At 36.4% G+C, this 22430-nt stretch overlaps 1 protein-coding gene across 1 annotated transcript in view; it reads right to left on the reverse strand.

Moving 5' to 3' along the window:
• Nucleotides 1–18662: 18662 nt before the first annotated feature.
• The window catches only part of LOC150100631 (fibrillin-1-like), a 1594375-nt gene continuing 1590607 nt past the window's right edge, over nt 18663–22430 (reverse strand). The window contains exon 67 of the mRNA XM_090401848.1: nt 18663–18906. Coding sequence (XP_090257974.1) covers nt 18762–18906 — 145 coding nt within the window. The 3' untranslated portion in view covers nt 18663–18761. The remainder of the gene's footprint in view (nt 18907–22430) is intronic.

Consider the following 22430-nt stretch of genomic DNA (forward strand, 5'->3'; position numbering starts at 1 on the left):
TAAGAGGGTTATCATTCCGTTGTATAAGTGTCTGATCAGACCACACTTGGACTATTGTTCTCAGATTTGGTCCCCAGGATTTGAAGGGGATAAATTAACTGCGGAAAGGATACAAAGACGGATGACAAAGATGGTTTCAGGACTGTACAAGGATAGTTATGAGGATTGGCTGAGAGAATGTGGACTGCAGAGTTTGGTGGATAGAAGAAGGAGAGGTGATATGATTGAGACTTTTAAACTGTTGAGAGGTGGTTACAGGGTTGACACTGGGGAGTTCTTTCACTTAGTTGATCAGCGGGAAGGAGTGATGACAAGAGGCCATCCCTGGAAGTTACGAAAGGAAACTGTGAGCAAGAGGGTAAGGAGTGGTTTCTTTGTGTGGAGGGTGGTTGAGCCGTGGAATGCATTGCCTGATGGAGTGGTGGGAGCGAGAACGGTCAGTGAGTTTAAAGAGTGGTATGATACTTTGTGTTTCTCAGGGGGGGACCTCCCCTCAGTGAGTCTTGACAGACTTTATGTCTTAGGAAGGACCTCCCTCGATGAGTCTTTTGACTCCTTGGAGGCCTGAATAATAATAATAATAATAATAAAAAATGTTGTAAAAGGTATACTATGAGAAAGAGATAATCTTTTTAGAGAAACTTGTGCCATACTTCTATACAACATATACATGAAAACATATATACACTATATTTAATAAAAAAATACTGTTACCTTGTGTTTCATGTATATATTATAGAGAAAGAGATCAGGATATCACATGAAACTCTTAACATAAAATGGAGCAAAAGGAAGTAGATATAAAACTGTAATATCCTTAACTTAATTGTGATAGGAATAATTACTTTAATTTCATTTCGACCTTCTTAATTGCAAATGACCTTATGCGCAGTTTATGCAGGAGAAGTGGTGTGGAGTGAGTTCGATGGGCGAAAGGACTTATACAAGATGGATGGTTTGCATCTGAATGGATATGGTGTGCAGAGACTGGAAAAAGTGTTGCTGAATGAAGTGAAAGTGGATGTGCAGAATCAAGGAAACTCAAAACTCAAGCTATTAGGGGGGGGAGGGGGAGGAAGTGGATATGCAGACATCAGGGAGGCAGTTGAGTGTAAGAATGTGTATAATATGCCTGAGCTAGTACGAAGGACAACAAATCAGAATGGGATAGTTTGTAAGACATCAAGATAGGGGTGGGACTAACAGGCGTCTGTACTTCATGTATACTAATGCCAGGAGTATTAGGAACAAGAAGGAAGAATTTTTGGCCTTGGTTGGCTCTTCCTGGCCAGAGGTTATTGCCATTAGTGAGACATGGCTGACAGAAGATGATATAGCTAGTGGGATAGAATGTGTGAAGGGTATAGTATGTTTAGGAGGGACAGAGAGAAAAGAATGGGAGGAGGAGTGTTATTGATGACAGATGATGAACTGCAGCCAAGGAGAATTGAAGTTGAACTGCAGGATATTGAAGAGAGCACATTTGAGGTTATTTGGTGTGATATTGAGACTAGTGCAACAAAATATACAGTTGGGTGCTGCTATAGACCAGGTAATGGAATAAATGGTGGAGATAGTATGCATAGACAAATAGACGCAATGAGTGGAAGGAGAGTAATTATTATGGGGGATTTCAACTATGGTAACATTGATTGGAAGGAGGAGAGGACACATGGGAGGAAGGAATTGGATTTTATGCAGTTATTAAGGGATAACTACCTGAGACAGCATGTAATGGAATATAATAGGGGTTTGAGAGTGCTTGACCTAGTAATTGCATCTGAGAATTTGACTGTAATGAATATGACCACGTTGCCACCAACTGGTGAGAGTGATCATAAGGTCTTGAACTTGGAGTTGGCTAAATGTGTGGAATTTTCAATTAAAAAAGGGTACATGTGGAATTACCGGGCTGGTAAGTATGACAAGCTTAGGAGATTGCTTGGTTCAGTGCCATGGCATGTAAAACTGCAAAGGTTGGAGTTTGATAGTGCATGGGAAGCGGTAAAGGAGCATTTGAAGGAGGTAATGCTGACTGTATACCTAGAGTCCGGATAGTAAATCAAGTAGGGGGTTAAATGGATGAATAGCACCATTAAGCTTGGGCTGCAAAAAAAGAAACAACTGTGGAGGGAATTTAAGGAGAAAGGTGATCTGCAGGCCCATAAACAGTATAAAGCACAGGCCAGAAGGGTAATGAGTGTGGTAAGAAAAGCAAAAGCGGATTATGAAAGGAAATTAGCCACCCAAAGCTAAAGAGAATCCCAAACAGTTTTTTCGATATGCCGCAAGTAAAAGAAAAAATGTATATGGCAGAATGATTTTAAGGAATGCCGATGGTAGGGAGGTAACTGAATCAGTTGATATAGTGTAATTACTGAGCAAGCACTTTGCAAAAGTATATCATCCAGGTGGTGATATTGCAGGAATGAAGGAACCAATAGCTTATACGGGAATTGAGGTGAATGAAATGGAAGTGAATAGCATATTAAAATCCTTAATGTGAATACATCTGTGGGATTGGATGGTATACCAGATCAGGTCTTAAGTGAAGTGGCTAAAGAACTGTCAGTGCCCCTGACCATTTTGTTTAATCTGAGTTTTGGGTCTGGATTAGTCTCGAGGGAGTGGAAACAGGGGAAAACAGTTCCACTGTATAAAGGAGGTTCCAAGACTGCTGTTGCAAATTATTGACCAATCAGCATATCAGGAGTCATTGTCAAGGTTTTGGAGAAAGTAGTCAAGAGAAAAATACAGGAATGGATAGATGAAAATGGGATACTGTATGGGGGACAGCATGGTTTTGTGAAGGGTAGATCATGTCTCACTAACTTTCTTAAGTTTTATAACACAGTGATGGCTGAACTGGATAAGGGTAATGGGTATACAGTGATACTGCTGGACCTTGCTAAGGCCTTTGACAGGATACCACATGGAATTCTAATCAGTAAACTACAGCATATGGAGATTGATATAGGGTTGGTGAGATGGACAGGAGGGTGGTTGATGGAGAGATATCAGAGAGTAGTTTATTGAGGGGTAGAGTCCAAAAGACGGCCTGTGACTAGTGGTGTGCCGCAGGGTTCTGTTCTTGGACCACTACTGTTCAATTTGTTCATTAACGATATAGGAAAGGATCTGAGAGGAACTGTTCATTTGTTTGCTGATGATGCAAAGTTGGGTAGAGCAATAGTGAGTGCACAGGATGTCAAAATTTTGCAGGATGATTTGGATAGTTTGGAGGACTGGGCTAAGGAGAATGGATGTCAATTTAATGTGTCGAAGTGTAAGGTGCTGCTAATCTTTTCACCCCATTTTGGGGTGAAAAGATTAGCAGCAGTATATCACATTGGTGGAACCGTACTCCAGGAGATTGATGAGGCCAGGGATTTGGGAGTGTTGGTGGATAGGGAGTTGAAGTTTAAGGTGCACATCGCAAAAGTGGCTAAATCAGCTCATCAAATCACTTGGTTGCTGAAAAATACTTTAACAAGCAGAGACAAACAGGTTATTGTTCCTCAGTATCGAGCCTTGATAAGACCCCATCTAGACTACTGTGCCCAGATATGGGTGCCAGGGTTTCTTCTTGATGGGGAGGAGGTAGAGAGGATCCATAGACAAGTGACCAAGATGATAGCAGGTCTATGGGATGAACCTTATGAAAAAAGGTTGAAGATTTGTGTGCTGTAGAAATTGGTTGATAGGCACAAAAGGAGTGATATGATTGAGACATTCAAATTACTGAAGGGTTTCTATAAGATTAATTCAGAGGATACTTTTCAGAGGACTGGTGGTGGGAGAACTAGGGACCATCCATGGAAACTGGACAAGAGTGTGGTTAGCAAGGGTGTTAGAATTAGGCTTTTTACTTGGAGAGTGGTGAATGAGTTCAAGGCAAAGTATGATAGATACTGTGTGAATGTTGAATAGTTGCTCTTGACATGATGTTTAGGGCCTCCCTCGATGAGTCTGTCGACTCCTTGGAGTTGCCCGTAGTAATAATAATAATAAGATGATCATCTGGAGTATATACATATATATACAAAGACAAGCTATATTACATTTCAAACAGCAAGCTAATTGGTGTGACCTCTAGTGAAAAAAAAATACATTTTTGCTGTATTAAAACTATCTATATGAATTTGTTCTGTGATGATGTTATAAATAGAATATAGCTTTGATGTATTTTTTTTTTCACTACAAGTCAGACCAGTAGAACAACAGTTGATCAAATCATTGTTACTTTGGCTTACTGTTTGTAATGTAATATAGCTTGTCTTGTGTGTGTGTGTGTGTGTGTGTGTGTGTGTGTGTGTGTACATACTGTATATATACCTGTATACTCCAGATAATGACCTTAATATGAAGGTTGAAATGTCGGGAAGTTACAGTAATTATTCCTAACATGGTTGTAGTCTCCATAATTTTTCTGAAATGAAAACTGTAATATGGATAAGAAAGTAGCTATTAGGATATCAAAGAGTAGTAAATAAGAGAGATATTCTGAAAAAAGTTGGGTGATTATCAGTAAGCTGCAGGATTTTGTATTGGGATTTGCTACTATTTAATTTATACATCTGAGATACAGGAAATTATTTAAAGAGAAATATCTTTGGTTTCAGGATGCAAAACTGAACAGAGCAATAGCTAATGTAGGTCATGTAAAGGATGTTTTGACAATGAGGTCAAATGAAAACTACAAGGCAAATGTGTTAAAGTGCACTTTGGAATGAAAGATTGAAAATCAAGCATAAAACTGATGTAACCAGATTGCAGGCAACTGAGGATTTGGTGGTGACTGTGGATATGGTGTTAAAGTTTATATGGCATACTGCAAAAATAGCTCCTAAGATTACTGAATGTTGAAGAACATATGTTAATCAACAGAGATAAGGATGTTATTATCATAAGGATTTTATATGGTTACATCCGATTATTGTGCGTGCACATATCTGGTCACTTGGGTACCTTGGAGATGAGTAGTGAAGAGGATCCAGAGGCAAGTGACCAAGATAATGACAAATCTATGGAACACTCCTTTTGAGGACATTCTGAACACAGGAATATGGAGATATTAGTTGATAGACAGAAAAGAGAAAGAAAAATAAGAGTTTATAGGATTGATGCAGAAACATTTTTTTTTTAATACATGACAAGAGAACAAGGGAGCCGCCCCTGGAAATTGTGTAAGAGTATATGTGGTTAGCAAGGACTTGATGGCTCAATTTTTTGGTTGGAGAACAGTGAATGGGTGAATGGTGAAGGGTTTCCAGACATGGTGGTGAATGCATTGTGAGTGAATGGCTTTCAAGGAAAAGTATAATAGATATTATGTGAATAACTGTTAGTATAGGTCGCCTATGATGATTTTTTTTTTACTTGATGGAGATGCCCAATAATAATAATAACAATATTTAGGACAATTTTCATTTCATGTTTATTTAACATAATCATGAATGAAATAATAACAGCATGTAAGAAACAGAAATTAAATGGAATAAATATTAAAAAAGAAAATTTAAATTTGGTTGGATATGCAGATGATGTAGCATTACTTGCAGAAAATTATTATTATTAACATTCGACCTCCATGGAATCAGAGACTCATCATGGGAGGTACACACTATTGCATACGATGCTCATCCAACTGTGCTTTAAACTGATTCAATGTGTCTACACCCACAACACACTCAGGCAATGCATTCCACCCACCAACCACTCTCCATGCAAAGAACCTACTCCTCACTCCTCTCCTTATACAGTTTCCAGCAATGGCCTCTTGTTCTACTCCCCTCTCCCATTCTATGAAAAATCTCTTCCATGTCAACTTGATAACAACTCCTGACTAGCTTATATGTCCCAATCATATTTCCCTTCTTCCTCCTATTCACGAGGCTCTGCAACTCACATTCTCTCAATCTGACCTCGTGCTCCATGTTCCAAAGCTACTGACTACCTTTGTGAATCTTCTCTGGACCCTTTCCAACATATCCTCATCACCATGAAAACCCAGCAACCAAATCATGCACAATAATCCATATGAGGCCTGATCAAGGCCTTATACAATGGAATCATAACCTCTCTATTTCTGCATGTCAGGGTTCTCTGCATCATTGCCATTATCCAATATGATGTTTTCACAACTCGTGCAATGTGGCTCTTTAATTTCAGATCCTTGTCCACTATCACTCCTAGATCTCTCATCTCCTCTACTTCCATTAAGTTTTCCCACCAAGTGTATACTTTGCATCCCATCGTTGCTTACCAAATCTCAAAACCCTACACTTTGCAACACTGAACTGATAGTTTCACCTTACCTGCCCATTCATGCAATCTATTCAAGTCCTCTTGTAAGGCAATAACATCTGCTTGACTCTGCATTGCTCTCCCCAGTATTGCATCATCTGAAAATAGCTGGATATCACTAGTTAAACCCAACCCAGTATCATTAACATACAAATTGAACAATAATGGCCCCAAAACTGACCCCCTGAGGCACACTGCTAGTGATCTTTCTCTTTCAGGATACCGCACCCCCTATATACAACTTTGTGATACTATCCGACAGCCAGTCACTGATCCAACTCAAAAGTCTGTTATCCAATCCCATCTGTTTCGATTTATTTAAGAGCTTGTCGTGTGGCAGTGTATCATAACCTTTGCAAAATCTAAGTACACCACTGTATATGCATCTCCTCTGTACAAGGTATTTGTCACCTTGTTATAATACATAAGTAAGTTAGTGAAACATGATCTCCCCTTAATAAACCCATGCTGATCACCACAGAGAATACTGCTGTTATCAACTCATTTCTGTATCCTACTTCTCACCAATCTCTCCAGGACCTTGACCTCAACTCCAGATATTCAGACCGGCCTATAATTTGAAGTTATAGCCTTATCACCACCTTTATGCAGTGGAACAATTTTACCCTCCTTTCACTCCCTTGAAACCTGTGCTGTTGTAAAACTCTTATTAAACAGGCATACCAATGCTATTGCCAATTCCTGGAACATTCCCTTAAGATGCGTGGAGATGATCTCCAAAAGCAATTATTAAACTTTAAGTACTTAGGAATAACTGTGAATGGTGAAATTATAACACAAGATGTATTAAAAGAACAATCTAACAAAAGAAACAAAAGTAAGAATATATAAATCAGTAGATTTATTCTTACATCCTTACACCCATATTTATTTATTCTCATTATTCTTACACCCATATTCTTACACCTCCAACTAATATTAGCATATGAATATGAATGTGAAACAAGAATAGAAACATCAAAAATACAAACAGATAAATACCATGTGACATGAAAACATTAAGAAAAATAGTTAGCAAAACAAAATTTGATAGAGTAAAAAATGAAATGATTTATGAAGAAGGTCAACTGTAATCCATAAATGCATGGAGAAAAAAAAGCGATTAGAATGGAATGAACATGTTAATAGGATGAACCACAAAAGCATAGTTAACCATGCTACTGGCCAAGACACCTATAGATGTCAAGGTTATCATGGATGCGAAGTGCATATTACAATTGTAATACCATTGAAATATATGATGGATACGAAGCATATGAGGATGTGTATTTGATCCATAATGTCCGATAAGGTGGTTAAATTAGCAATTGACTGGAAACCAAATACAAAAAAAAGACCAGGTGGTAGATCAAGAAAGTGATGGACAGACTGCCTGTATTGAAGTATTTCAGATGCAACAAGTTGAAGCATAAAGCAGGAAGAAGAAAATTTTCATTGTGCAGTGTGGGATCACCATTGCACTTACTGGAAGCCTGAAATGGTCTTTAAAAAGTTCTATGTTTGGTCACTAGAGAGGAATCTTCAAATTATTTCATCTTTAATCTTTATTATTATCACGTGACACCTCCAAGGAGTCCAGACTCATCGAGGGAGGGCACCTACTCTACAACTCTCTGTCTCCACCACTTAATCCACCAACTTCAGTGAACCACAACTACCATCATCTACACCAATGCCATCTACTGCCCATCACCACCACCACTAGTATTTTCACAGACAATCAGAAACATCCATGCCTACGGTGAGATTCTAACCCACAGCCTTTTGGCTGGAGAGCGGATACACTAACCTCTTTGACAACTAGCTGGCATCTTCTTACATTACTAAATGCATTACAGTTAACAGTTTTCACTGGTGAGATTGACATAAAATAATGAGCAACAAATGAAAGATGTTAATATGAAGAGAAAAAGAGAGAGGCGAATGTGACTAATGAGCATTCAACCACTCTCAGAACAAGTGTCTGAGAGTGGTTCAAATTATGATGAGATTGCCTGCAATACTGAAATAAGTTATGTATTGACAAAGCAAGAGTGGTTACAATGGGAAGGAGAGATACAGCCTCTCCATCATTATGGTCTGGTGATGGAGAAGTTGTACAGCTCTGCAATCAAAAACAAGTATGTTTATAATGAATTTCATGAGTTTTCAAAATAAGAGAAGATTTTGTGGAGTTGATTGAACTGGTTTGGTCCAGAATTATTGACACAGGTGAAATATATTTGAATGTGTGCTGCTGGGCTGGGATGGTATACTAATGAGCAGTCAGGTTGACTTACTGACAGGAAAAAGATGGAAAAGTCAGATATTTCCTGAGAAGAAGACCACTGGAAAGTAGAGATATATAGGCAGATAAACCATTGTACAAGGTACAAGGCTTTGATCAGACCACATATGAACTGCTATGAACAGATATGGTCTCATTTTCCACTGTAATAACGAAGAAATTCATTATTTTGAGACTCTGATTCTGGAGACGAACCAGAGACAAGAGACTAGGAGAGTCACATGACTCAAAATGTTGGTTATGAAGGTTATGAGGTTGAGGAAACATAAATTAAGTGGTTGGTGAATAGGCAGAAAAGAGATGATATGATAGGGCATTTAAGTTGTTGATGGGAATTTACAGGACTAATATGGAAGAGATTACACATCAAAAGGAGAACAAGAGAAAGGGGACCAGAGGTCATCTTTAGAAGCTGGCAAAGATGGAGAAAGTAGATTTTTTACATGAGAAATGGCGGGTAAGTAGAATGCATTGCTAGAGTGTGAACAAGTTTAATGTTCAGTATGATAGATAAGTAGCGAGGGTTACTGCAGTGAGTTTCTTGACTCCAGAAAGTAGAAAGGTTTGCTGTTGTCAATAATAATAATAATAATAAAGATAGCCAAGACAAGCATGAAGAAGTGCTGTTAATGAAAGCAGAGGCAAACAGGATATTTAGTACCATTCTGTCAGTGACCTGGGAATGTGGAGGGTGACTATGAAATTTTCAGAGAGATTAAGTGAATAAAAATGAAATCATCATTATGGAAGAATGATAATTATGAAAATACAGACAGGAAGGATAGAAGTTGAATTTGGTGAGTTTTTGAGGAATAACTATCATAGATGACATGACAGAAGGAATATTAAGATTAGGAAATTTTACATTCATTTGTAGCATTGCAAAAGTTTATTGTAAATGATGTGTCAGTTTTGTCTACAGATGGTGTGCCATGGAGTAATGACTCAGCCAATGCAGCAAATGTATGAGGGTGTGAATGGAGAAAGGATATATAAAACCAGGTCAAGTGACTTTAAAACGCTCAAGAGATGGTTTGGTCTGGATATGATCACCTCTTGTACATATGACATGTCATAAGATTGCATGAGATTGATTTTTTCCCCCTCTCTCTCTTTTTTTTTTTTTTTTGGGAAAGGATCATTCATAAATTACTAATAATAATCTGTAGTATAGGTCCTTAAGGACTTGCCCAGATCGTCTTTTACAGTCATATAATTTTTGGATAAGGTGGTTAGTCTTATGCCTAATTATATATTTTTGTGTGTGTAAACTGCATGTGATCTCCTGGCCAGTTTGCCTAGTTGGTGAAAAACCTGAGTTTCCCAGAAGGAAAACCCTTCCACCTTCATATCAGTTGGCTACCTCACCTTTAATTGAAAAGTACTGATAATGGTTCTTCACATCCTAGATGGGATTTGAACCCAAGTCCATCCATAAATTGCATAATGCAGTTTTTTTTAATTTTATATCCTTTCATTTTGTGATAAAAGTATCTGTAATTTATGAATGAACTTGACCCTGACTTTTCCAAGGATGGAGTGTTTGCAAAGAGTACAAATTAATATAATATATAGTTAATGAAACACTGGTTATGAAGACAGACTGAAAACATAATCTTCAGAGTCTGGCAGAAGAGGAAAGAGTAATATGATTGAAATGTTTAAGCTATATAGAGATGCTTACTGATCAACACTGGAGAAATTTTCCATATGAGAGAAAAAGAGGAGGGTACAAGGGAATGGTAAGTAAGAGAATCAGAACAGCATTATTTTGCATGGAAAGTGGTAAGAACATGGAATACATTACCTAAGAGGGTGGTGAAAATGCAGATAGGGGCACGCTGGCAATATGTGCAATGTGGGCGATGCACACAGATAGCGCCAGGATAGTAAAGGCACCAAAAGATTTCAGGCGAGGCAGAAATATTTTAAAAAAATATTATTCATTAATTATATCAAAATAAATTACATTTTTGTTTAAATTTTAATTATATTTTATAGATTTGTTTTAAACAAATTATTTATAATCACTTATTTGTTATTATTCCTTAAGTTCTTATTTTATTCTGATCCTAGTTCTAACAAGTAGTTTAGTGTAAACAAGTAAAAACTTGAACTAACGTGAGTGTACTGTTTACAGGATGACATACGTTTGAATTTGTTTAATCTTGTTCAAACTCGCATTTGCTCTAAACATATATAAGAAAATCTGCTGCAGTTTTTAACTTTATCTATATTCTGCTGTTATCAACAGAATATAGGCAATGTCTTGCGATGTACCTGAATTGTCATGAGAAAAATTTAAATCATTTGAACAATTACAAAAAATGGACAGAATTAATTACATTCTTAAAATATAAAACTTGTATTGATCATTTGCAACAAACGGTTTTAGATAATGAAAGGAAACGTTGGTATGAAGTTATAAAAAGAATAATTTTTGCAGTACAATATTTAGGCAAATAAAATTTAGCACTTCATAGTAAAAGTAATAAACTTTATGCTTGCGACAATGGCAATTTTTAAAATGTATTGAGATGTTAGAAAAGTTTGATCCTTTTATATCGGAACATACGTGATGTGTAGCTAATAATCCTGACTTTAAAAATATGCCCTCCTATTTAGGAGATAAAAGTCAAAATGAAATACTCACTTTATTGGCATCAAATATTAAAAATAACGTTTTTATAAAGTGTTTTTTTTATTGGGGGAGGGGTATAGGGGCGCCAACTAAAGTTTTGTACCCAGGATCCGGATACTACGCGCCCCCGAATGCAGACATTATATGACTTTAAGGAATGTTATGAACAACTTTGTGTTGTCTAAAACAGATCTTCCACATGCAGTATCATAACTGTTATAAGATGAATTATACATAAACAAGCAAGAATGCTATTGCAAAATTCACCTTATGATTGTCCTTGATCGTTTCCATACTTGTTTAATATTGCATGGAGGTACTAATGTAATTAAGTGAATATACTGATTAAATGTTAACTGCACATATTCTCCAGCTATATTATTTGGTTTGAAGGAGGAAAAGTCCTTATATATTCCTTGGATCCCAAAAGATTTGAACTTGTATCTTCCCAACCAAAGGTCTTATATAATTTTTTTTTTTAATGCGCTATGAAGATAATAACCATCTGTAACTAGGAATAGCACCAATATGATTGAAACTGGTGAGTTACCAAGATATTTGATCAGATGAATATGGAGATTTAGTGTTTTTTCCATATTTAGAGTGTCTTTTCTGTTGTAAACACAAATAAGACGTGTGTTACACTGATGGAACTAGACTCAGGAAACTGATGAGACTAGGGATCTTAGGGATGATGGTGGTCAAGGAGTTGAAGTTTTCAGAGGACATATGCAAAAGCAGACAAAACACACCCTAGGATCAGTTGGATATTGAAGAACACTGACAAGGAGAGAAGTTAATATTCCTGATTATAATTATTATTACTGTATTATTATAATTATTATGTAATACTTCCATGGAGACCAAGAACTAATACTTCCATGGAGACCAAGAACTAATAATTATAATAATACAGTAATAATAATTATAATCAGGAATATTAACTTCTCTCCTTGTCAGTGTTCTTCAATTGGTCTCCATGGAAGCCAACCACACCACACACAACCCATCATCCGTACTACTTGATCTGCCATCCGCACACTACTCTATCCACCAGTAACAGTATTTGTGTCTGGCTAATTTGCTTGTATGCAGAATGAAAACCCCAAGTTTCCAGGAGAAAAACCTGCTACCTCATGCAAGTCCAAACCTGGACTACTGTGCTTAGATTTGGTTGTCTAGGTTTACTGAGATGAAAAAGGGATCGAGAGGATCCAGATATAAATGAATAAAATGTTGACAGGTCTATGAAATGCTCTCTATGAATACAGATTGAAGGTTTGTGGATTATAAATCTAGTTAATAGACATAAAGGAGAAGATATAATAGAAACATATAGGTTACCAAAGGGATTTTATTCATGCATAAGAATTTTTTTCAATACATGAAAAGATGGGGGGAGAACAAGGGATATTCTTATACTTTAAAAGTATAAGAATATGGTTAGGAAGGGACATGAGGCCTATATTTTTTGTTTGAAGAATGGTGAAGGATAGGTACTGTGTGAATAATGGTTAGTAGATTTGGATTCAGACTCATCGAGATCGAGTTTTAGATTGGGTAATGAGTTGGAGTAAAAATTACAAGATATGCTGATTTCAAGTGTGGATATTCAGCCCATGAAACACCCTAAATGTAGAGTTATGGGAATACTGACAATGCACTGGTTTTCATATAAATGTCAGGAGCATCAAGAATAAAGAGAATGAGTCTGTGATATTAATAGATTTTCACTCTGAAGATTATTGGTATCAGCAAAATGCGATTGACAGAAGATGTCCTCATAAGATAGAAGTTGAGTGGTTATAACATATTGATGATAATAGCACATTGATAAGGAAGGTAAAGCAAATGGATATTGGATTGTTACTCATGATAAGTGATGTGGTATACTCTCAGGGTAGAGAATCAGGAGGGAAATGGAACTTTTGGCTTTGATAATGAATAGCATGAGGAAGAGGTGGACAGGACAGGATAGTCAGTGGGAAGTTTTTATAGGCCATTGAATATATAGGTTGATGAACAGGAAATGTTCATTCAAATTAGTTTGGCAAGTACAAAATGAATTTCTGGAATTTGTGAGGGACACATGTCTCAGACAACATGTGGTAGAGGGAACATGATAATCAAGAGTTTTGAATTAGTTCATAGTTTCAGAGAATCTGAACATAATGAGATGTCATATCTGCCCCAAGCTGGTGAGAATGACCATGTGGTCTTCACTTTGAGGATGAGTAGCCATTCAAAAGTATCAAGGAAAAGAAACATATGTGGAATTATAAGTTAGGTGATTATAACATGTTTTAGAAATAAGCTATGGACTGTAGAATGGATGGAGAATTTGGAGGAAAAGTGATCAGTAGTGCATAAGGACTACTTAAGAAATATTTTTAGTAGTAATGGTAAACTGCATTCCCCTTGAATGAAAAAAATAAAGTGATTTGTAGTGAAATAGATGATTAGGGAAATCAAACAGGAAATACAGATGAGAAAGAGGTTATGGAAAAAGAATAAAGAGAGAGAGAGGTGGAGAATAATTATGAAAGAAATACAAGCTCAAGCTAGGAAGACGACTAGTGTAGTAAATAGAGAAAAATTAGGAGAGAAGATCAGCATTCCAATGTATTCTTTCATCGACAGCTGATCTACCCGGAGGAAAAATTTGCATTAGTAGTGATAGCGAGATGGCAAAAAATAAAAAAAAAGTTTTGATTTAGAGGGAGTCTTGTCTAGTTTGATCACAACTGAGTAGCTAGTTTATATTTTGAGTTTTTTAGACTTTAAGTACTTTTAAGTATATCTTGTCTATGTCTACTGTACCATGTGTTTTAAAAATAGAGGCTGCTGTAAGTCGGTTTGCTGATATGTTATTACCCAGCCTTACACCATTTAAACATTACATTTTGCAGTACCCTGCAGAATTTGTAGTGTGTGGTGCTTGCAGAATGTTTCTATCTTGGCATATGAGAGATGAAGAAGTGCAATGTGTGTGTGTGTGAGAGAGAGAGAGAGAGAGAGAGAGATGAGGAAGTGCATGTTTGCATAAAATATAGACAATGAGGATACATGAGACAATGGTTTTGGTAGCAGTTCATCAGAAATTAGTAAGTGCTGCCAGAGAGAGAGAGATATACGAGTAGTGTGACTGAGGATGAGGAAGGCGAGTGTGATTTAGAGATGGCTATAACATTAAGAGAAGAAAAACTCTAAAACCTGGTAATGGACAACAGTATTTACTAATACTGGCCTGAAGTTGAAGATGTGTAGCATCAATAATGTTTCTAGTCCAGACAGAAACTACTTGGCATAACTAAAGCAAGCTTTAATGGCAGTAGCACTGTGATAGCACCACTCTACTATCTTCTCATGACAACCTTGACAACAATGAGAGAATGTAAATATAAGGGGTAGCTACCAGTCTGGCAAACCAAGGTAAGGAGGGAAAAGGAACGTGCAACCTAAAATAGATCAGCTGAGGGACTATGGCATTGGAAAAAAGGGTGATGATTCCCTCAACCAAAATTGAGATTAAACAATAAACACTCATTAAGAAAAATCACTTGTATCAGTACATAGAATGTACAAGGTGTTCTATATGTTGGGAAACTTGACATCATACAGAAAGAAATGATACATCAAAAAGTGGACATATTAGGAACTGCAGAAACTGACTGGAAGAACAAAGGACATTTCTCTTCCCAAATGGAAAATTGCATTTATTTTGCTGGATCTGAATCATCAAGTAGAAATGAGGTTGCAATAATAGTCAGCAGATCTTTGGAAAAATCAGTACTTGGATACGATCCAATTAATGATAAGGTGATCTCAATAAGAATCAACTGTAAGCCTATTCCTGTCACTCTCTTTCAGATATATGCACCAACATGAGATGTAGATGTAGAAAGAATTAAAACTTTCTATGAACAACTTAATGCTAGCATTGAAACAGTACCCCCCCCCCCAAAAAAAATATTTTAATTATAAAAGGTGACTTCAATGTAAAAGTTGGAAAATCAGTAGATAGCCACAATAAAAATATTCTTGCCTCCTTTGGCCTTGTCATCAAAATCATAGAGGAGAAATGCTGATAGACTTCTGCATAGAGAGAGAAGACAGGTCATAACCTGTCTTCTCTCTCTATGCAGAAGAATACCTTCTATAAGCATCACAATCATAGATTGTATACAAAGAAATAACCTGGAGACAGAACACAAACTAAAATTGACTATATTTTAATCAATCATTGTTGAAAATCCATGATAAAAATTGTTGCAATACTGAGAGGGACACCTACAGAGATAAAAGAGTTGTCATTCCATTTTAGCCCTGATCAGACTATACCTGGACTATTGTGCTCAAATTTGATCCTCAGGATTTGAAGGGGATGAATTAACTGTGGAAAGAGTGCAGAAGTGGATAAGAAAGATGATATCAGGACTGTACAATGTTACTTATGAGGATAGGCTGAGGGAATGTGGACTGCAGACAGATAGAAAATTTGGTAGATAGAAGGAGAGGTGATATGATTGAGACTTTTAGACTGTTGAGAGATAGTTACAGGGTTGATACTGGGGGAGTTCTTTTGTTTGGTGGAACAGAGGGAAGGAGCAAGGACAAGGGGCCATCCCTGGAAGTTGTGAGCGAGAGAATAAGGAGTGGTTTCTTTGCATCGAGGGTGGTTGAACCATGGAATGCATTGCCTGATAGAGTGGTGAGAGTATGAATGGTAAATGGGTTCAAGGAGTGGTATGATAGACTGTGTTTCTAGTGTGGGCTTCCCACAATAAGTTGTGTGACTTCATAGAGGCCTGAATCATTATAATAATAAAAAGGTATGAGCAAGTGAATGCATTGCCTGAGAGATGGGAAGAGTGAAATGAAATAGTGAATGAGTTTGCATGATAGATTCTGTGGTGTCTAAAATGGGCCGCCTGCAGTGACTCTCATGACTCTATGGATAATATTATTATTATTATTATGTGACACCTTCAGGGAGTCCAAAGACTCATTGAGGGAGAGTGTGCCAACAGCATCGAATGATTGATCTTCTTCCAACTACTAACAAACGCTCAAACAGAGGCTCTACCAATTGACCAACTTTGTTTTTCTGTGAATAATTTAAAAGTGTTCCCTAAATGATATTCTCTAAAAAAAAAAAAAAGTGTAAACTTGCAAAATGAAATTAAAAAAAAATCATAACCAATTGACGTAAAATATTCAGAACACCATCTTCTTTTTATACTATAAAATAGGAGAAAAAAATGCACATAAAGGTAAAAATAGTTGGCATTCAGAAGTAATGAATTTCTTTTAGTTAGTATGTTCCCCCCACCTTTGGCATACTAAATCAAAATTTGTAATGAAAATTCCAGTATTCACTCCAGTTCTGTTCTCATTAATGAAAAGTATACAAACATTAAATAATTATGCATTTAATGTGCTGACTAGCACTTTAAATCTTGGTCAAAAATGACCATCACCAAACTTAAATTGTTAATATATTACCAGTGGATTTCCACACAGTCAAAAACTCATTACCTAAGTTAATTTTAATTGCCATGGTATCCATTAAACTAAATCATAGTTCATTCAAAGCTGCACATAATCATAATCCTTTTTGTAATATATTCAATTTGCTCATTTGCATAGCAGATTCTTATGGGATGTAGTGAGAAAGAAATGAGTAAACTATTTCCAGGGATGGCCATTTCTTTCCCTCATCTCCTACTGCTGTTTGGAAGCTGCAAAAAATTATCTGGTAAAACTCCTCTCAATGATTTATAGGCTAATCATATTGCCCTCTTCTTTTCCTGTTTACCAAGTTCTGCAGATTTATTTACAGAACTGGCTTGAAAAGTCCACATTTGGCTTGCACCAGCCAAGCAATACAGTGGTTCCAGCTACAAAAATGTTTTGCTGACCCTATTTTTATAATTATTTCAAATTAAATTATTAAAATATTAGTTAACAGAAGCAATTAATTAACATTATAATATATTAAATAAAATCAAAATGAAAAATCTTTCATTCATTATTGCTTTAAAGTACATAACAAAACATAAACAGATAAGAAAATATTTCATTTTACAATACATAAAAGATGGGAGTGCCAATAGAAATCAAAAATATGAAACAAATTAATTAATCAGACTTCTGTATGATGCATCTCAAACATGCATTACTGCTGACTACAACACACTATGGCTGGAAAGACTTGAAATTGCATCACAGTGACTGCCTTGCATGGTCAGAGAATTAAGTTTGAATGCTAAATTTAGTTGGCATACATGTTCTGCTAAACCACCTGATATATGATAATCATGTAAATTTTATTTATGAAACAAATTATTTTAAGCTAAGCTCTGTCAGCAGGATTCAGCTAGGTAATCCAATTAAACAATTAGATTACCTATTTAATGAGATATGGATACCTTATTCTTGTTTTGAACTCTGCAGATTTGATCTTTCAATCAAGCCTCATAGCCTATATTCTACAATCCCTGTGACATCTTTGTTACCTCTGAAATTTCTACACGATTTCCTGTTTCTCAGCAATCCCAGCAAATCTGTGCACATTAATTCAGATGATGTCTGATCTGACCAAAGTCTTAAGAAATGGAATTATCACTTCATTTCCTCTACTTATTAATGACTATGAAGCAATTGTTTGTGCTCTCTTTGATACTTCATAATATGTTTCTCCCCTTTAACATTAGCATCCTATTCATTATCACTCCAAGATCCCTTGTCTCTCGCATTTCCTGCAGTACAACTTTACTGATACTGTAAGTATCCACCATATCTCTTTGAATTTAAAAATGCAAATATTTTTTATTATAAAAATATAATATTCACGTTCTTAAATAATAATAATAATAAAAAAACATTGCATTTTTATTAATGTTTATTTCATCTTCAGTTCACAATAATTTAAATCATAAGATGCAAGCCATATTATCTCCAATAAAATATAGTTAGCATTATCATTACTGTTTATTATAATAGAAAGCAAGGTATGTTTCATTGCTTGGTTCTGTTCACCTTGGCAGGCATCAGACCATGAGTGGCCAAACGCTTTTCTTGTTTATGCGCTTAATCAGAAGGATCCCTAAAGATGTAGTTTTTCAATGCCTTTACATTTCTTCTATGAGCATTATATACTTTAATTTACATAATCCTCATTTAGTGTACAAAAACTTTGCTCTCTAGAAAAGTATTCAAATTGGGACTTGAATGTATATTAAATTATGATATAGTATTAAAATCAGTTGCTACTACTTTCACACGAAACTAAGGCAGTGAAAACAGAAATAAATAAATAACAATATATATATATATATATATATATATATATCAAATGTTTATGAAACATTGTAATTAACTAACACTTAAGCTGTAGTTCAATTTTTAGACTAACACATTACTGAATCAATGTGACAGTCAATATCAAGATTTCAGTTTTACTGATTTTAAGTTTTCCTCAGATAGTTTGTATATAGTTCTTATTTAAATTATTTTCATATTAATTGTTAAGTTAAACACTCCTTCTTCTGTTTTGTTCACATCTGGCGCTAAATATCCTGCAATTATGAGAGTAAAAGTTCCTGGCTGGCTTACTGTCTGTCGTAGTTGAAGTATTGAAATATTTTGCCTAAAATGAAGAAACAAAAAGTCAGTTGGTTACGTTTTATAACAGTGTTAGAAAAGGAAATAATCTATCATATTTATTATACTTGTTGTCTGTGTGTTATTACATGGACTACTTAGGCTATATACTACATGCTTCAATAGGTGAAAGCAGCACTAAACAAATAACTAGATAAATAAGACCACATAAATAGGTAAACAAATGTACAATTCAGTACATCGGATAGAAACTGTCTGACAAGATATAATTATAAAGGTTAATTCTAAGTAAGAAAAAATTAAAGGCTTCAGACCATATCAGGTAAAATTTGTCTAAGAGTGTGTGTGTGAGTGAGTGTATGGTAGATAGCCTGGTAGGCTGAGTGGTTAGCATATCCACTCTTCAGCCAAATAGGTTGTGGATTCAAATCCTGCATTGGGTATGGATTTGTGATTGTTTCATTAATTCAAGCATTCCTATATACAAAAAGATACACTCTCCCAAGATAAAGTGTGTCACCATGGGAGAAGTATTATTATTACTACTACATGACACCTCCAAGGAGTCCAAAGACTCATCGAGGGAGGGCACCTACTCTACAACTTTGTCTCTCCATCACTCAATCCACCAATTACAGCGAACCGCATCATCTACACCAACGGCATCTACTGCCCACCACCACTACTATCACAGACAATCACAAACATCCATGCCCACGGTGGGATTCAAACCCACAGCCTTTAGGCTAGAGAGCAGATATGCTAACCACTCGACAACCAGGCCAGCAAATATGTCTGGCGTTTTGCGCATGCGTTTTACTAAATCCATTTCTTATGCATTAGACAGTCACAGAAGAGACACCAAGTATTTGAAGTGGGTAGAATACAATCATTCAAATACCCTGAGACACTGTCAAGCTTTCATTTAAGTAATATTTCATTTCATTTAAGGATCGGCTGAGGGAATGTGGACTGCAGAGTTTGGTGGATAGAAGACGGTGAGGTGATATGATTGAGACTTTTAAACTGTTGAGAGGTGGTTACAGGGTTGACACTGGGGAGTTCTTTTGCTTGGTTGAACAGTGGGAAGGAGTGATGACAAGGGGCCATTCCTGGAAGTTACGAAAGGAAACTGTGAGAAAGAGGGTGAGGAGTGGTTTCTTTGCATGGAAGGTGGTTGAACTGTGGAATGCATTGCCTGATAGAGTGGTGAGAGCAAGAATGGTCAATGAGTTTAAGGAGTGGTATGACGAACTTTGTGTTTCCTAGGAGGGACCTCCTACGATGAATCTGGATAGACTTGAGTATCCTAGGAAGGACTTCCCGTGATGAGTCTTTTGACTCCTGAGGCCTAAATAATAATAATAATATTTTACAAGCAAAGATGACATCATCTGCAGCTTTTTTTGTTTTTGGAATCCTCCTCAAAAAACCAAAAAGCCAACTAAGACAAGGCCTGGTCGACCAAGTGGATTGCATACCTGCTCTCCAACCAACAGGTTGTGGGTTTGAATCCTACTATGGTGGATGTCTGTAAAAGCTGCTCTAGGAGCTTATACAGCTCCTTGAGTTTATAAGGGTTTGTCTTTTTTGGGAGAAAAAGAAATTCAAATTATAACAACAAAAAAAAAAAGAATTCAAATGTAAAAAATGTTAAATCGATATGCAATGTTTGCCAAATGTTCATATCTATCAGCTTATTATGATACAAAGTTTCATATGCTTTCGTTTAAAACTTGATTATTAGCATACTTTTTTGTGATTGCCTCATGACAAAGTAAATAATTCAATTCAATAAAAAAAAATTATCCTTAACTGCTAAAATTTAAATAACAAAAATGTTTATTTGTCTATGTGCACTCTATTGGTGCAACCTCTTGACAGAGTACTGCATGACCATAAAATATTTGGTTGAACAGTGGGAAGGATCTTTTTTGCACTTTGATTCTATACACACACACAATACATCTTGCACAAGCCGAGATGAAAAAATTGAAGATTTGTTCTTTATGAACAATTAGAAACAAAAATACACAAAAAGTGGTTCAAAATGTGTAGGCTTAAAAAATGTGTGTGTGTGTGATAAAAGGACCTGGGAGGTCCTTTTATCACACACACACACACACACACACACAGCTCATCATACTGTGTCTTAAACACACTCAAACTCCTTGCAGACACCACTCTCTCAGGCAAGGCATTCCAATCATTTACAACTCTGCATGAAAAAACCTGCTTCTCACTCCCCTACTCACACCCTCTTTATACAGCTTCTAGGGATGACCTCTGGTTCTCCCCCTGATCTCCCACTATTTTCTGTAGAACTTTTCCAGCATTGATCCTATAACAACCCCTTACTAACTTGTAGGTCTCTATCATGTCTCCCCTCTTCATTCTGTCCACTAGAATCTGCAAATTACATCTTCTCAATCTTTCCTCATACTCGACATTCCAGAGGTTAGAAACTACCTTAGTCAGTCGCCTTTGGGCCCTTTCCAACATCCCTTCGTCCTTTTGAAAACCAGGTGACCAAATCTGGGCACAATAGTCCATGTATGGCCTAATCAAAGCCTTATACAATGGAACAAGAATCTAGCTACTTCTACAAGTCAGTGTCCTCCACATCATTCCCAGAAGCCTTTGTGTTGTCCTCAGAATTTTGGCTATGTGTCCCCTAAATTTCAGATCCTTATCCACTATCACCCGCAGATCTCTTATTTCCACAAACTCTGACAATATATCTTCACCAACCATAAATTTTGTATCCCATGTTTGTTTTCCAAATTTTAAAACCTTACATTTTGCAACATTGAACTCACATCTCCATTTCCGTGCCCAATCACTCAATTTATTCAAGTCTTCGTGTAAGGGCACAACATCTTCCCTACTCTTCATGGTCCATCTCAACTTTGCATCATCCATAAACAACTGAATATTTCCACCCAAATCTTCACCAATATCATTAATATACAAGTTAAACAGTAATGGTCATAAAACAGACCCCTGAGGCACTCCACTAATGACTTTCCTTTTCCTGGATATCGCTCCCCCATACACAACTTGTTGATACCTATCAGATAGCCAGTCTCCAATCCAATGCACTAATCTAATATCCAACCCCATCTGCTCTAGTTTGACTGTCAACTTATCATGAGATAATCTATCAAAAGCCTTTGCGAAATTCAAGTATATTACTGTGCGTCCTTCTCTTCTGTCCAAGGAAGCAGTCACTTTATTGTAACAAGTAAGTAGATTACTAAAATATGACCTCCCTTTAGCAAATCCATGCTGTCCATCAAAGATAATATTACAATATCACAAGATAATATCACATTGAAGCTTGAGTTCTATCACCTCCTTTATGAAGTGGCACAATCTTGCCCTTCTTCCCCTCCTTAGGAACTTGACCAAGTGCAAGACTCGTATTAAAAAAATATGTCAAGGCAGGTGTCAACTCCCTGGCACATTCCTATATTATCAAGTCCCACAGCCTTATTTACAACTAGTTTGCTCAACTCCCCATACACCTCTTGCTCACTTACAGTCAGT

Source organism: Typopeltis vanoorti, chromosome 12, assembly GCF_054136105.1.
Source record: "Typopeltis vanoorti isolate ZY-2024b chromosome 12, IOZ_Tvanoo_1.0, whole genome shotgun sequence".
NCBI lineage: Eukaryota > Metazoa > Arthropoda > Arachnida > Uropygi > Thelyphonidae > Typopeltis > Typopeltis vanoorti.